Source organism: Siniperca chuatsi, linkage group LG18 (assembly GCF_020085105.1).
Source record: "Siniperca chuatsi isolate FFG_IHB_CAS linkage group LG18, ASM2008510v1, whole genome shotgun sequence".
NCBI lineage: Eukaryota > Metazoa > Chordata > Actinopteri > Centrarchiformes > Sinipercidae > Siniperca > Siniperca chuatsi.
The window spans coordinates 15,892,348-15,910,837 of NC_058059.1; the positions used below are offsets into that span (position 1 = coordinate 15,892,348).

The following is an 18,490-nucleotide window of genomic DNA, read 5'->3' on the forward strand; positions in this document are numbered from 1 at the left end:
AGACAGCTCTTTGTTCATCAAAACTGGTGCCTCTCTGTTTGCTTTGTTTCTTCACCCTTGTGCTCTTTTTGAGAAAAAAATAAATAATTTAAAGCTCAACTTTAGATAAAAGAATTCAAAGCCTATTAATACGAGGTCTCCTTTGCCTTGTTTCTTTCTCTCTTGTAATCATATTTTTCTGTTTTCTGATAGCTTTCTCTGACATCTGTTTGGAAGTTATTTCATCCAGATTGCCAATAGTCTACTCTTAGCTATTATTTGAAAAACATAGAGATTTTTTTTTTGTCTTTATTCCTCTGAAGGTGGCATTTTTTAGTATGGAGGGCAGTGCTTTTTCATTTCCTTTACAGAAAGACCACAAATCCAAAATAATGCCAACAACAGTCACACAACAGGCTGATGTTTAGTAAAAGTCCTGATAAAAGAAAAGAAAAAGTGTCTAAATTCCTTTTTCTTTGTCCAAAATATGGGCAGGTGGCGAAACTTTTTTCTAACCTTTTCATGGTAATGGTTTAGAAAGATGTTGGTTTAATAAGAGTGAAATAGAGTACAGTAGAGTAAATAAAGTTCTTACTCAAAGCACCATCTCAGAGAGAGGACTCAAACTAACCTGAGCCATGCTCTGACAGACAGTGTTATTGTCCACCATGGCTTTTATTGAGGTATCTATTCAGGGTCTTTGAAAAAGAACAATGCCATCCAATCTAAGCTTTTCACTGAAGTTTCTGGGGAAATACTATTTCGCCTTGAACTTCTGCTTTTTTAACTACCTCGGTAAAATGCGTGCAGGTGATCCAAAGCTTTTCTTGCATATTCACATTTTTTAAATGTGTGAATGACCTCACAGTTTATCACAAATCTTTCACACAGCATCTCTCAGTTTGTTTGGTCTGCCACGAGGGATACAAAATCTGTTCCTGGAAGTTAAAAAGAAGCAGGGGAGAAATGTGGTATTCTGGTGTTCTGGTAAAAGTGAGCTATTTACTGATGTTCTGTACATAGTTGATGCAAAATGGTTAGACTTCTAATGCATTTCAAGTTTCATGATGATATCATACGAACTTGTGGGCGTATGCTAGATGTTTGTACAGGGCTCAACACTAACTTTTAGAAGTGGTTGCAGAAACTGCCAGTTTCAGTAACCTTATATTTTGAGTAAATAAGATATTATGCAGTTATATGTCAGCTTAATAATGAAGATGTGACATAAAAGAATGTTTAAAATCTTTACTACAGTAACTGAACAAAATTCTTTGTAGTTTGTGTTTTATCTGATATGTTACAGAATTTGATTCTTAAGTGTCATCAGTTAACATGTCCACCCAAAATTCCAGCATTCGTTCGTGATGTTGACGGGTTAGTCGAACTTTTTACCCCACAGTGAAACAACTTAATTTTCTTCACCATTGTCTCTAAAACAGATGCCTGTCCGCTATTTTAATTTTTAATATTTTAATATCACTAGTGCAACAAATATTAAAATGTAATTTATTTTGGGGTGCACGTTTTGCTATCCCTATTTTTTTATGTTAAACAGTAAGGGTGTCACAATTCTCCAAATCCACGATTAAATTTTCGATTTAAACATATTTTTCCTGCACTATGCCATTGTCAGTATGTACAAAAGTTCTCTGCTCAGTCGAGACTTTCTTGGTTGCCACAATTACTTTGATGGCAACCAAAGGAATTGGTTGCCAATTTCTCAAAATGGTTGCCACTGGCAACCTGGCAACCGTTACTGTCAAGCCCTGTTATATGTGTGTTGGGAGTTTACAAAAATGAAGGAAAACACAGAAAGTATATCATCTCTCTGTTTCTCAACTTGAATTTGAGAGTGAAGCGCTCCTACTTAATGACATTTACTCACATTGTATGCTATAAAGCCATCACTCACCATCTGGGATCACATCAATTCTCACCCCTGTTCCTTAGTGAACAATGAACAACTTTGCTCATAATTATATGATAAGACAGAATGTGCAGTCTCTAGTGATAAATAAGCATCCATAAGAAGTGCTCTATGTGTGGTCTGTGCTTCTGCATGTGATGGGGAGTGTCTATTTTCACTTAATGAGCCATTAACACTGACACTGGAACAACACTATGAAAAGCGAGGTCTCAATGAGCATGAACATGTATTATGGAGACTGTGCCACAAAGAATTGAATATTGGGTCAGATATAATACACACAATCGAAAACACACAATCTCGAGTGGAATTAAGTGAAATTTGGCAAGACAGCGGGAGTGACGCATGAGGCACAAAAGGCAGTATGTTTTTCCATGAAAACCGCCTACTTCTCACAGAGTATTGCCTGTCTGCCTAATACCCTCCTGGGGTTTTGAGGGGCTGAAATGCATGTCCTATTCATGGGTCCTATTTGTACACAACAGCAGATAAAACACTCTGTACTATTAGCCTACACACACACATACATATGCTACATATACACCAACCCACACATATGTATACACACGCACATGTATTACCTTCAACACGAGCACAAACACACCCTTGCTGCACTGCTAAAAAAAAAAAGCCATGGCTCTCTCCTCACACAGCAGCTTATCTTAACAATCTCTCATTGCAGTGCAGAGAATAGAGCAAGAAAAGAGGAGAGAGACGGTGAGAGAAGGAAGAATCGATAAAAGGCCATTACGCTTCTGTGCAGCCAGGGTACAAGGGTGGAGTGTGTGGGGGCTGCTATGGCTGTGGATGAATGATGTCTAAGGTAGCAGACAACCTATAAGAACCGTTTAGATAGTATAATAGTTAGGCTACTGTATGTGAGCGTCTGCAAGCTCAAGGACAGACGCTGGTGATGGGGAATCAAAGGTACAACACTCTGAGCAATATATTCCTGAGATCTGGTGACTGGATGGGCGTGGAGGATGTTAGAAATCACTTTTGGATTTGTCTCCCAGTTTGCATGAGGGCATTTTGATCCTGAAAACTGCAATTGGGTGGCCACCCACAGCTTTGGCCATAACTATTGGGATCAAGCACAGTGGGTTGAATACATCCTTGGCGTGGATTCATCCCTTTTCAAACCATAAGCACATACAGGAAAAAAAGATTACAGATGACAATCAGTTTATATATACAGCTGCATGAAGCTCAAAACACACTGCTACAGATTCAGTCTCCATATATCCCAGTCAGTCAGTCAGCTTCAACTTGCAGTTAATTATGTTCTGTTCACTATATGTCGCTTTGTTATGATTTTCTTCCCACATGAAATAATTGTATTTTTTGTAAACATCCATCCATCAATGTATTTAAATGCATTGGTGGCATTTTAATGCATATAATAATAGGCCTATCACAGGGTTAACACATATTGACAGACAACAATTCACACTCAAATTTACAGCTACGGGAAATTTTAAGTGGTCAATTAATTTGACCTGCATTACTTTGGACTGTGGGAGGAAACTGAGGGTGCTATCAATCGAACTCATGCAGACTAAATACCTTTCCAGAGACCATCTGAGATTTTATGACAGTAAATGTGAGATTTTAGCATAAAGTTAAAAACAAAAGTAAATACATCTGCTTATCATGTAATATTACGGTGCAAAATATCTCTTTTTTGGGGGCGGTGTCCCATTTCTGTCTGTAGTCACTATTTATGATATATGAGGTCCAGTTGCAGTCTCGAGTCATAATGCTCATAATCAGTTATTTCTTCATGAGCTCTTTGTGACGCCAGAAGATAAATATACACTTAAGGATCAGTAAAGTTCCTTGCTATCAGCCACTGGAATCAGATTTCCCCTTGTGGGTGCATGTAGCAATCAAGATGCTAATGAATTGCCAACACTGTCTCATTAATGAATTACCTTTTGCAAAAAAAAGCCAATGTGAACACAAATGGGACCAGAACTAAAAGGCAACAACATATCTTATATATCTTTCCTTGGTCTGGACCAAATGAACTGAACTACAGGTGTGAAAGCATGCTAAAAGTAGATAATTAAATAACCAACCCTACCTGCTTTACTTTGGGCTGTGGGAGGAAATTAAGCACCTGGACATGATGAGAATATGCAAACTTCACACAGGACCAGAGAAAGTGAAGCTGAAGAGGTGAGCAAGACTAATGACTAATGGTATATAGGAGAATGGGAAGGAGACATCTGAGATATGTTTAGCTTAGATCAGGGCCCTCAACACTGCTTAACAATGGCCAGAAATGTATTATTCACTGACTGAACAGATGCCTCTGACCCATGGAGAACCACAGCTCAACTATTCACTAACCGGCTGAGATTGACAGTAAGCTCACAGGTCTTGTACTGTGTTGGCCTACAGCGCTTTTGAGTACGATTTATATTGCCACTGCAGCCCTCTCAGCTATTCAGTTCATATCAATTATCAATAAAATGTCCACTCCCTCCAGCACCTACACAGTCTACCCCTGCAACTCACAAACATCCAAACATCTCACAGCCTATAGCAGGAGATAAAATGAAAGCAACCCCCGCCCCCCCACACACTTTTTTAGAAATAGTGATACAACAGCAGGGGAGAGCGGTGTTCATAGAATGTAATCTTTTTATGGTTATGGCTTAGGAAAAAGCCACAGGAGCCAAGTTATTCAGCACTGCGATGTTGAAGTCAGAGAGAAGCTGTAGCAAGGTGCTGATAACCGAAATGACGAGGGATGTGATAGAACGGGCAAAAAGATGGAAAATTACTTTTTCTTTCCACGAGTGAGGAAGTTGTCAGTCAATTCAGGTGCAGCTGTTGAAACTTTTTTAATTACCAGGTTTGACTCAGGGAGGTGAGTGTAGATGAATAAAACACTATCCCTTATCTACAGAATCATTTACTAAGATCACGTCTCTTTTGCATGTACGCTGCATATTCAATAAAAAAAAAGAGCATGTTAGTTTCATAAGGATTAAAATAAGCTAAATAATCAACTACTGTGTCTCCACTGATTTAACAGCAAAGCAGCTATAATTGCAGTATTAGCAAATAAAGAGTTGGGGGCAGTTTGGGGGCATTCTGCCATGACCAGGAGTAAGAAATACCATTATTGATTATTAAATCAGGACCTGCAGTGATTTATATTCTCCTCATTAATTAGATATTGATTTATTACATAACCTGTTGGCCTGACAATCTGTTGGATTTTGTTTTTGTGAACTGTGAGCTCTGAGTACTTTTAGTGAGATTAAATATTAAGCCTCTGTTTTTTTCCCCCTCCTCATACTTTCTCACTCTTTAACATTAGGCGAGGAAATGCCAAAGTCAGCAGTGGTAAATCGGCCCTTATAAAGCCTGTCCATATTGTGAGGACCCCTCTCCTGTATTTGGAGGCCATTTCATTAGAATAAGACAGTAGAGCTGCACTGCGCTGGACCCTGGCCCTAGCTGGCTGAATAAAAGACTCTCAAGCCAGACTGACAGAGTGGGGACAGGGTGAGGGAAGGCCAGCCAGCAAAACATAAACAAACACAACAACAAATTACAGAATGGACAGGCTTAGCTTCAAAGTAAAGCCTGACTGACATACATAGAAGCTGCATCCTGGGCCAGAGAGGGCGGAGAGAGACGTTTGGTGACAGGAGTGAAATCATTTTTTTGTGTGTGTGTGTGTCTACAGTACAGAGGACATGCATACAGTATCTGTGTTATTCATCCAGGGAGTGTTGCTCTTTCTCTGCAACACTGCCTCATGCTCTGTTACAAACATTCATGCTTAGAAGATGCAATGACTACTACTACGGCCACAGAGCAACTGCAGTGGAGTTAATGAGGGTTACATATATATATATATATATAAATATATATGGAGAGAGAGAGCATCTTACATCATGCATGGTGTGACATAATTTCCCAATGCAATGTAGGATAGATGAGCAGACATTTCCTGGCTTCTGGCCCACATTAAAGCAGCTATAATCAATATTTTTATAATAACGATGGATCAAATGACTATGTTTAATGCCAAAAGAATCGCTTGTAATGAATATCACCCGACTCTACAGTTCCCATCAGCTCTGTGGAGCTACATAGCTTCTTTCTTCTTTCTTCTCCTCCTAAATGTTCCATACTTTAAATATACTTTACCACAGTTGGTGCCGCTGAGAATCTTTAACAGGATTTTAGTGTATTACAGATATATTTATAAGTGAAGTACCATCAGAAAGTCTCCTAGAAGATGTGAATGCAGCATTGAGAGCGATCATGGCGAGATCATGGCGAGGATGAATACAAGGCAACCCCGACGCCAACTACAACGGCTAAGTGAAGTACCATCAGAAAGTCTCCTAGAAGATGTGAATGCAGCATTGAGAGCCATCCCTACCACAACCATCACTGAAACCAATGAGCTGATATACGCCTCAGCAGCAGTGATCCTAGAGATGCTTGGCTACAAGAGCAACCATGGGAGCCATGAGAGACAATACCCACCATGGAAACGAAGGTTGGAGGCAAAAATCAAGGAGGCCAGGAGAGAAGTGAGCCAACTGACAGAGGCTGAGAGAGGTGCAATGAGAAAGCAAGTACCCAAGAAGTACAACCAGATGCCCATACCTGAAGCACTCGAAACTGCCAAACAAAGGCTCCAAGCCTTGGCCAGCCGCCTAAAGAGATACACAAGAGATAATGAAGCCAGAAGAATAAACCGGCTGTTCGCAACTCAACCTGCGAAAGTGTACGCTCAATGGCAGGGTAATAACAGCAGAGCAGACCCACCAAGGCTGGAAACAGAACAGTACTGGAAAAGTATATAGGAAAGGGAGGCATCACACAACAGCGATGCACAGTGGCTGGCCGCCCTGAGAAAGGACCACAGCAACCTCCCTGAACAGAATCCAGTCACCATCACAGCGGCAGACATCCAAGAAAGAGTCTCAGGTATGAAGAACTGGAATAGAACAATGGAACAGAATATGACTCAATGCACACATGGATCACTGAATGCTTAGAGATGTACAACATCAACAGGACTCTAAGAGACTTCATTGCGAACTCGATGAGGCTGTGGAAAACCACCCTTGAGGCCAATGGCAAGCCGCTTGCACAGGTATCCATCAAATGTGGCATATACCAAGGAGATGCACTGTCCCCACTGCTGTTCTGCATAGGACTGAACCCCCTCAGCCAAATAATCAACAAGACTGGCTATGGATACCGACTCAGGAACGGGGCCACCATCAGTCACCTCCTCTACATGGATGACATCAAGCTATACGCTAAGAACGAGCGGGACATCGACTCACTGATCCACACCACCAGGATCTACAGCTCTGACATTGGGATGTCATTCGGGCTTGAGAAGTGCAGTCGAATGGTGACAAAGAGAGGGAAGGTAGTCCACACAGAAGGGGTCTCACTCCCAGTGGGAACAATAGCAGACATTGAGGATGGTTACAAGTACCTTGGAATACCACAGGCATATGGCAACCTCGAAGAGGCAACAAGAAAGACGGCAACGGCCAAATACCTCCAACGAGTAAGGCAAGTCCTAAGAAGTCAGCTCAATGGCAAGAACAAGGCCCAGGCAATAAACAGCTACGCCCTGCCAGTGATCAGATACCCTGCGGGAATAATAAGGTGGCCAAAGGAAGAGATACAGACCACAGACGTTAAGACGCTCCTCCTCACCATGCATGGAGGGTTCCATCCCAAATCCAGCACCCTGAGACTGTACGCTAGCCGTAAGGAAGGCGGCCGTGGACTAGTGAGTGTGAGAGCCACTATCCAGGATGAAACATCCAAGATCTACAAGTACATCCAAGATAAGGCCCCAACAGATGACGTGCTCAGGGAATGTCTCAGGCAATGGGGAACAGAGGAAGACGTGCTGGAGGAAGGACCATCATGGGAGGACAAACCCCTACACGGGATGTACCACCGAACATAACTGAAGTGGCTGATATCAAGAAGTCCTACCAATGGCTAGAGCGGGCTGGATTGAAGGACAGCACAGAGGCACTCATCATGGCTGCACAGGAGCAGGCCCTGAGCACCAGAGCAATAGAGGCCCAGATCTACCACACCAGACAAGACCCAAGGTGTAGGCTGTGCAAAGAGGCCCCTGAGACAATCCAGCACATAACTGCAGGGTGTAAGATGCTGGCAGGAAAAGCATACATGGAGCGCCATAACCAAGTAGCTGGCATAGTGTACAGGAACATCTGCACTGAGTATGGACTGGAAACCCCGGGTCAAAGTGGGAAACACCTCCAAAGGTGGTAGAGAATGACCGAGCCAAGATCCTGTGGGACTTCCAGATCCAGACTGACAGAATGGTAATGGCGAACCAGCCTGACATCGTGGTGGTTGACAAACAGCAGAGGAAAGCTGTTGTGGTTGGCGTGGCGATACCAAGCGATGGCAACATCAGGAAAAAGGAACATGAGAAATTAGAGAAGTACCAAGGGCTCAGAGAAGAGCTGGAGAAGGCCTGGAAGGTGAAGGCAACAGTGGTGCCCGTGGTCATCGGAGCACTCGGGGCAGTGACCCCCAAACTGGAGGAGTGGCTACAGCAGATCCCTGGAAGAACACCAGACATCTCGGTCCAGAAGAGTGCAGTACTAGGAACAGCAAAGATACTGCGCAGAACCCTCAAGCTCCCAGGCCTCTGGTAGAGGACCCGAGCTCGAAGGATGAGACCACCCATGGAGGGTGAAGGACAAAGTTTTTATATATATATATATATATATATATATATATATATATATATATATATATATATATATATATATATATCTCCCCACACTTGCAATATTGGAAAATCAAGACCAGGGATGAGGCATGAGAAACGTGCCTGGTGCATAAGGCTGAATCCACCAGGGGTAAGAGTGAAACAGAGAATTAATGTCAAAATGCACAGGAGAAAGATAAAACAGTAAATTAGAGGCCCATATATACACAAGAGGACTTAATTAAGCTGTAAGGGGCATTATGGCCACATGCAGATGGCTAATGTTGCCTTGAGGACACTTAGCATGCCGGTGGATAGCCGCACTGCACAGTCTATTAGTGCTCTGCCAGGCCATTTCCAAATACAGTTTCTGACAGCGTGACAGTGTGACTGATGGCAGACTGCTTGAATACCGCTGGCCGGTCCTGATGCTGTGATAGCACTGTGTGTAAAGTACAGATATGAGGACCGCTTTCTTTTTTACTTATCTGTTTCTCTTGCCTGCAGAGGATGCAACTTATTAAGTCTGATGTCCTTGTTGCCTCAGTCTATCGCTATCTGTCAAACGCTGGTATGAAGTCAGTATGGAGAATGCTGGATTTGGCCAAACCCTAATTATTCTAGACAAAGGCGCTCAGCCGTGACCAAAAAAAATAAAAAATAAATGTCGAGCTTCCTGCTAATGGTCCTGATTATAATGTTATGGGACCATGAGCACAAAGCTAATGTTATTGAGTTTGAAATGGAGTGAGTTTCAGAGGCTATGAATAAAATGCTAATGATTGCATTTGGGATGTACTGTAAAGAGCTATGGGTGCCACACTGTCTCTTCTAATGAGAGAACAGAGAGGCACAGCAATAGAGAGATCTAAAATTCATGGGAGGATGCAGTAAAAGTAGCGCACTCTCAGTTGGCAAGTTCTCTGCATGTACTGTCTTTCAAGCTTGTTAATGAAATGCTTTCACCGTCTCTCTTCCCGTCTACCTTGTTGGTTCCAGGTTGAACAGTTCAGTATCACACTTTTCTCTCTCTGATTCTCCCTTTAGCATCCAAATAAGTAAACAAGTGAATGCAAGTGCAAACAATATACAGGCATTTGTCTTTGTGACAGTGAGCCAGCATTCACAACTTGAGTTCAGTGAGTTCATAATAACACAGTAATGTACAAGGTCTCTCGTACGGTAAGAGGAAAAGAGCACAGCGGGGGCAGTGTCTTTGTAAGTGCAGCTTTCTCTTAGCTTCTCTTCTTCAGTTTACACTTTTGATCATTAGAGAGTTTTTGTGCTATTAAATGTACTGATTTAAAAAATGTCGAAGAGATTGTTATAACCTGAATCAGAGAACCACTGGGGGTTCTAAAAGATACCCTACAGTACAAAAATTCTTCATCTGAACATTTACGGGCCGGCTACATTGAACACGTAATGTATGCGGACCGTCTGAGGAGTGGCTGCTGCAACACTACGCTTCCACTATAATGAATGAAATTGGCTACACCAGGCATGATAGCAGCACCTAAGTGGTGTGTATGCGCAAACGTAAAAATAGACCAGTCTTCTATTTATATTTTTTACGTGAGGTGTGCGCGGGTGGCCCTTTTACACAGAAATGGGTCATAAAGTGTCTACATATTTTTTAACTTAAACTACCAGTATACAGGAACATGGTTATCTTATTGGCAGTTTGGTTTTATACCTATTTGTTTTTTCCTGTCACCTGCATCCTTTGATAATAGCTGAAAAGAGAGATTAATATAACAGACTGACAGGGAAATTCTAAAAGGAAATAAAAAAGGAAAAGATGAGTGATCAGGGCTTATTGACCTAACGTTAAATCCCTGGTAACTCTGATAAGACATGTTGCCATGGAGATGGCAGATCTGTGGATCAGAATACATTCGCCAAATTCATCAGTTACCAAGATAAACTCGTCGGTTACCGAACAAGGGAAGAACAATGGATGAAATTAATTCGATTACTGAAGTAGAGAAATTGTAATTGTTATATGACCCAAGTGACACCAACTACAAGGACAACACGAGAAAAGATGCAGCATGGAGAAAGATTTCATTAGCAGTTGGAGCCTCAGGTGAGTGATAATTTCAATAAGCTACATTTTATGTTAGCTAGCTAATTTAAAATGCCTATAATTGCATTGTTTACTCCTGAATGCTACTGTAATGATCAGTAGGCAGTAGTTTTATATTTATGGCTATTTATTAGTTTATTTATTGATCGTAATCTGTAGATGTTAATTTACCCATATTACACAAACTCGGTGAAAAGGTTAAAGTTTAACAGAGCTGTGCTGGGTCCAAAAACTGAACACACAATCCCAGTCCCAAAACGAAACGATCACTGTCTTGTTTTGCCTGTGACTCACAGACACACAACTCTACGCTGTATGTGCGCTGCAGGTGTAGCCAGAAAAAAAGATACATTCTGCGGCACATCTGCTCCGCGATGGTCTGCATACGTTATGTGTTCAATGTAGCCAAAGCGTGAACATACCATGGAATCTGTTATTAAATGCTCCTCTTAAATCAGTTGACGTTTCAGCTTATTTCCAATATGAATCAACACATTTTCCAATATAAAGTGTCATTTCCTGATATTAGCCCACCAATCTCTTATTCTTGTCTGTTTAAAGGTAATGATACAAGGGAAATTGAGCATTCAGTTTAAACTGAATGCTGAATTACTTGTTAAGATAAATGTTTTCTGCAGCGTATTCAGCATTGAACTACAGCATCCAGTCTAGCCAAAAAAGACTCAATATTGCGAGTCATCGATTGGACTATAATACAATACAAATTGCTCTGTTTTATTGTCCTTGAAAGGGACCGGTTATGAAATGATGGGCTTTGTCCATTGCTGCGGAATAAATATCCAGTGCTGATCTTTCTTGCTTTTATGCAGTGATTGCAGTCACTAGGAAGCTGCATGTCTGGGTTTAAGAAATAACCCTCTGGTAACAACTTATTTGGCAGGTTATTCCTAGACTAGCTCACTCACCATTTTTTCACCATCTAAAGCTGCCTTCCTCTCTACTTGTACTTTCTTAGACTCTCACATCTCTTTCCTCCTCTCTTTTTACATTTTAAGATCTTTTTACCTTCAACCTTTCTCCATTGGTGCTATTAACATACTTTCTGACAGTTTCAGTCAGTCATCCTAAAAAACAGTTTACAGCAGCTGTCAAGTGAAGACAGACAGCAGTGAGTACTGTATTTCATGTTTGGCAGACAGTAGGAGTGTGTGCATGTGTGTGCTTCTCTGTAGGAGTGTAGGCCAGAGGCGTTCAGAGAGCGATGAGAGTTTTATTGTTTTATTTATTTATATAACAGGGCTGTCTGGCATTCTGTACACAGACGAGTGCCAGCAATGATTGGTGTCTACCTACAACTTCTGCTGCAAAGGTGGAGATTGATGTCAACCACTAACATCCAGTTTAATCAAACTATTTGTTGACTCTCTGCCTTTAAAAGATGTAATATTTAGAGGTACAGTGTACTCAATGAATAATAAAACAATATTGTATAAATGCTAATAAGCTGAAAAATGAACACAGGTTTTTTCAGAAGTTGTTATGGACTTCTCAGGTAGGACAACACATGTCTCAGTGCTTTGATGGCAAAGTTGGTCTCAAAGATCTCAGGCTTTGCTCTGGTTAATGTAGAATTAAAGCTGCAGTCTGTAACTTTCTGTGCATTAAAACTACAAAGAGGAGGGGGCATCTAGTGTCACATTTGTAAAATTGTATCACCTTGATATGCACTGCTGTAAAAAAAAAAACGTTATCGTCAGACGATATAATGTGATACAAACATACAATTTACTGAAGTCATCAACCATGAATGATCACCATTTCTCAATAACAAAATACAGAGAGCATCTCCAATCACAGCAAATGCTCTGTCTTTGGTGTTTCACTATATTCCAGCAGAGAGATGGATACAATAACAACAGAAATATATTCTTTACAATGCTATTTTAATTGTCAGCTTGTTGTGCTGTTTCAACGTTTACCTTAATTGTTGCAGTGTATGATTATAAGTTACTTTAACCTTACATGTAAGAAAGTAAAGTCACAAAGTACAAAAGTAAAAAATCTAATCAAAAAATCAAAGTGACAATATACATTTTTATGTTAGTCTAACTTGGAGTAAGTTGGACAAACTTCATGGCAAAATTTAAATTTAAATTGTCTTTGTCTAAACTTTTATTGAAGCTTGTTGCCTTGAAACGCCTCGAATTTAAATGTTTTACAGTGCAGAATCTTCTCACGTCAAGAATATTCAACCCCAATAAAACAAACCGCTTATCCTGTCCTCCGTGCGTGGGCTCCCAATTCATTTCACATAAAACTTCACTGTATTTCAGATCACAGTGCACTGCATGTATACCTCCACAAACCCCCCGATGATGATGATGTATCACAAGAGTTATATAAAAATCTAGGGGCAGAAGAGATTTTTCTACTTTTTCTACTACTGATGTTTTGATATTCAGCCTAAAAACATATTTATTTCCACTATCATTTGGTCAATCTTATTCATCATTAGGAAAGTGACCCATCATCTTTTGTGATTATAAGTTGGTCGATAAGCATCAGCGCAAGTTCACTTTCCGACAAGGACCAGGATTTCAGCAATAAAGCTGGTGATTAAATGTTCAAATACATTTCCAAATCACTAAAAGAGTAAAGATAATTGAGCCTTTGCTGTCAGGGAATCTAATCTGGTCTCAAGATGCATTTGATAGACTTAACTCATCATCATTATCATTATTAACATATAGGTTGTGTCCTGTTTTTCTATTTTAAATCAAGTTGTCTTTGTATAATTCACGCACTCTGTCAGCACTTAGTTTATTAGAAATGCAGCGTTTCTAAATGTTGTAATTCAACACTTGCATTTTCCTACGCACCTGTCTACCAGGTATAAATTAGACAACACTTGGTTTGTCTATTTATTAAATAAAAAAGTAATTCCAACATTGACAAAGAAAGCTGTTCACTTTTAAAAAGACATTAAAAGTTGAGAAATATAGTCAAAGTCTCAAGGCTACTCTACTGGCCAGAAACCATAAATCAGTTGTGAACTGTTGCCTCACCAAATTGCCTTAATAAAAGTTTATGAATTGCTTGAAGGCATTTGATTTTTACATGGCCGTAACCAGTGAGGAAAATTAAAACTATTCTTATCTCTTTGCAGCATACCGAATGTTTTTCCTTTCATTTTGGAAAAACTATTTACATAGTCATTATCATAATACAATTAGCAATCTGAAACCACTTGTCAATTCATCCATGTTTGGACTGTCCAAATCCAAACTCAATTAACTTCTCAGTCAGCAAATTCTGAGAGCGGTATTAACCAGATTACTGACAATTAAAAAGGGCAATCTTTGTGTTAAAAATACTTGGGCCTGCCTTTTTAAGGGGACCAATATAATAGGATAATAGTAATTTTATCATATTTTTTCCCTATCACTATTAGTAAAGAGTTTAAACACTAATTTATTTGGACAAACCTGCCATAGAATGGACAGGTCTTCCTTCTTACTGTACCACGCAGAGGTCAAAGGCTCACAAGGGACAATCCACAACGAGCCGTATGGTTGTGAAAACATAACCCATGATGTAGAAGTTAAGAATCCCTCATCGAAGAGCAGAGGATGGTTCTTATTATACTGCATATCTGACATTGGACATGCAAGCAGTGACTAATTGTCTGTTCATAATGTGGGAATAGAAACATTGTTTGTTCACCATCTTCGGTGAGGTGAGGTGCCTGCGCAGAGCCCAAAGGATACTAAAAGATAATACCCACCCCAGTCACAGCCTGTTCACCCTGCTGCCGTCTGGCAAGCGATACAGCAGTATCTGCTGTCGTACCACCAGACTGCAGAGCAGCTTCTTTCCTCAGGCTGTGAGACTCCTCAACTCCACCTCATCCTCCGCACTCCACCATGAATAAATGACATGGAACTTTCTGTTATGCTGGTTTTGCATATTTCCATACCACTACCTTTGCATAATATATGTATATAAGTAACTGTATATATTGTTTTTATTTTTATTCAAATTTTAAATATTTGTATATATGTGCCGTGTGTAGCGTAAAGGGGACTACAACTTTCATTTCAAAGAAAGCCATCTTATTTGATTTTATTTTGTTTCTGTCGAGTTTGAATGGAGTTTGAATGAAGTGTGTTTCAGGATGAGTTAACAAGGCAATTAGTTCGGTGAAAGAGAGAGGTGAATTCAGAAGGTGTACAGTTGTATTTTTCTGTTAAATAAGGAAAATAGGTGAAAGAATATTTCCTTTCTTGATTTTGGGAGTTTATTTTTGTTAGCCTGGTTAACAAGAAGCAGTGAGAAAGGTCATTTTCTAATTGTTTAATATTTATATTTAATATTCCAATAAACTTATGTTAACATAAATACATTGAATTGTTTTTCAGACAGTGGATGATGAAGAGAGAGAGAGAGAGAGAGAGAGAGAGAGAGAGAGAGAGAAAATACAGACAGACAGACAGACAATGGAGAGGTGAACAGTGCAGCACTACACTGAACTGTATCTGAATCTGTATCTGTATATGTGATTATGTAAAAAAGCATCAAAATAGAGCTTGTTTATCAAAAGCTTTTACCCTCCTACGGAGTTTAGCCCTGAATGTCCTCTAATCCAAGAAACGCCCCTGCTATCACCACCAGGTAAATCTCGCAGTATACAGAAAGTGTCTGAGGCGATGCATTGGCCAGAGCGGAAGCGGGGAGCAACCCAGAGCCATGTAGAGAGCTCCCCAATCCACCACTAGGGCCTACTGAAAAAAAAAAAAGGTCCATTGGAGATTGAATGTTTATTATTGAGCATTGTTTATTTTGTTCATTATGATTGCATAGTTTGTGTTAATATGCTTTGGCAACGTTGTATTGTATGCAGTCATACCAATAAAGCCACTTGAATCGAAATTTAACGGAGATGACGCAAATCTCTCTCGACGTGGCTCTGGAGCAACCATAGTGACGGAGCAAGCTACAGCAGCAAGGACAAACACGGATAACCATTGGAGTAGCTTTAGCTTTTCCTTGTTGGAGAGCGCTGAGAGAAGGGACTGAGGGCAGACACAGATGTCACTTGGTTATAATATTAGTAAGCTATGTAGCTATTACATTTACTCTACCTAAATAATGGATTATTGTCTTTGAACTGTGGACATTTCTCTGTATTTTTGTAACTTTTTCTGAACAGGAGCCTGGGTCAAGCTCACTGTAGGCATACATCATAAGCATGCATCAACAGTGTTTGTGTAATTACTCTCATTGCCAGAAGGGGAGACTCCAGCTCTAAGTCCATTTACCTGATAATAATCACATAGTTTTATTTTTACTTTCTACATTTTGAACATTTTCTATGCAGGACTTTTAATGGAGTATTTTTACAGTGTTATTAGTACTTTTACTTAAATAAACGATCTGAAATAATAAACGTCCTCCACAACTGCGCAGGTCTTGGGTTTGTGTGTCAGTGTCTAGGTCTGAGGGGACTCAGTATCTGCTCTGATCATGTGGTGTGTCGTAATCATCACTAGAGGGAAAATGTGATTCATGAGGCGAGATGGAGAGTGTGAACTGTGAAGTGCATTTGACTCTATGCTGCTGTGTGGGTGTTCTCTCTCTATTTTGGATCGAATCGGGTCTCTCCGGACTGAGTCTGACTGTCCCCGGGCCCTTTGTGGATCAGGTCTCCCTTTTTTTTTTAACAAAATACATTTATGCTTGTATGGTTCGTGTAGGTTTTCCATTTCGAAATGGTGTCTGGTACACCCAAAAGGAGGATGCCATGTCAGACCTGCCTAGTATTTTGAAAATAATCCATGCCGTCCAGCCATGCTCATGTTGTAATGCTGCCTTAAACTTAACATTAATACAGACTTTGTAGTACCAGAATGAGTGATTTCAATACTTATAGATACACACAAGCTTCCAACTTCCAAAGCTTAACCGTCCCACTCCTCACCATGGCTAGTGGCACGATGCCACCCAGGTCCTGCGGTGCCAGGCGGATAAGGGTCGGCACCTCACTGGTCAGGGTGCGGGTGAGCGGATACTCCACCTGCCACGTCACCTCCCTTCCCCCCTGAGTAACCATCAGCCCGTTCACCTCCAGGTCCACCTGCAGCACTCGCTGGTAGCCTGCTGCCTCCACTCTGCAAGGGGTAGAGAGGGAAAAGATGTGTGTCAGCAGTGAATTTAGATAAAAGAGGAGGGCAGGAAAGGAGAGGCAAAGAAAGATAGGTGGCAATCAGAAAGGCACAAGCGAAAGGATAACAAGACAGAAATAAGGTGGGAGTCAAAAGGAATGAGAAAGTAGCGGGAAAATAGATGAAGGAAAGGGAAAAATAAGACCGTGGAATAATTTGAACAAAACAGGTAAGTACAAAAAGGGAAAAAGATGAAGATACTGAGACTATGCCTATAATGGGAAAAAAATTTGAGAAAGTGAGTGAAAAGAGACGGTTGAAAGGGGATGAGGAAAAAATAGAGCAGAAACAGGGAAGAGGAATTGGGTAAAAGAAGGTGGAGAGACAGAGATAGAAGGGAAATAGGTCTTTAACATCCATTAACAGGGGTGTTTGGAATGGGGGGAAAAAGGAGTGAAAAACAGCAGCTGAGAATTAATTGTACATTTTAATCAGGTGTAAAAAAAAAAAACGTGTAACACAAATATTTTATAAGTAGAGGATGGTTTTGCTCTATTACATGCAGATGTTGTATAGGGATATGCTATTTTTTCCTAGAATTTAAGGAATGTATCCCTCATCTCACAATCTTATATGAAACTAATTGCGTCACTATTGAAATTCATTCTCACATCCACACAGAACCATGATGTTGGCAAAAAAAAAGTAATTTATTTTTCCTCTTGCAGTATGGAGCTTCTCTGGCAGAGATTGCCAGGGCCAAGCAAATAATTTTCTCTCAGCTGATGGAGATGCAAACAAAGCAGAAAAAACAATGAATGCAGAATAAAATCCTCCAAACTTATTTGATTTGCTGAGCGCTAGGTTTGATCAAGCTGCTGCCTCTCCCTCAGGAGTTCTTTGTCACAGTCAGAACTTGATGTAACACCTTTTCCAACAACCACACGCAGCTATACATGCTGTCTTGAAAAATACAATTTGCACTTGGGGATCTAGAAGTGGCTCACATGTTGTGTAACACTACTTCTTTAGATGACAGTAAAAACAAAAAGTTAAAGGCAATTCAAAGAGGCGATAGATGTATGCGTCTTAGGCTTTCATATAAAGTTATTTTTAATGTATACCATACTCTTTTTATTTCGAGCCTGAGCAGTATTTTTGTTGTTTGCTTCTCACACAATTAAAACAAGGCTGGAGAGAGCCCAAATTGAGCATGAGGAGGGGGGTGTTGCAAGTAAGATCCAAGGTTTTCCTTGAACATATTTTGGCCAAGCCCGTATTTAAAACTCCCCCAACTCCCCCCTTATGTGTTCGCATTTCAGATGCTAGCCTCACTTCAAAGTGCAGCTTTAAGGATCCACTCTGGTAGAAAAGTATAAGGGAGAACATTTTGGAAGCTGAAACTCAGTGTGGATGAAAACAGCTTGAATAGCAATTCTGGGTCAGGCGGAAAAGCTTTTCTGTTTCAGTGGGTAATGTTCTGAATTATACTTAATATGTTTCCAAAAACCACTGAGAAGCTTTGGCTCAGGGTGATCACAGGTGAATATCGGTGTGAATTTGGCCACACAGTGAGCGCTGTTAAGATGCAATTGTTTAAAAACAGAGGAATT

The 18,490-nt window shown here is 40.4% G+C and overlaps 1 protein-coding gene across 2 annotated transcripts in view; it reads right to left on the minus strand.

Annotated features, from left to right (window-relative positions):
* Positions 1-18,490, minus strand: part of LOC122865837 (transmembrane protein 132C-like) — a 154,692-nt gene that overhangs the window by 25,107 nt on the left and 111,095 nt on the right. For both annotated transcript variants that reach the window (XM_044174743.1, XM_044174744.1), the window contains exon 5: positions 16,694-16,883. In XM_044174743.1, the coding sequence (XP_044030678.1) occupies positions 16,694-16,883 (190 nt within the window). The remainder of the gene's footprint in view (positions 1-16,693; positions 16,884-18,490) is intronic.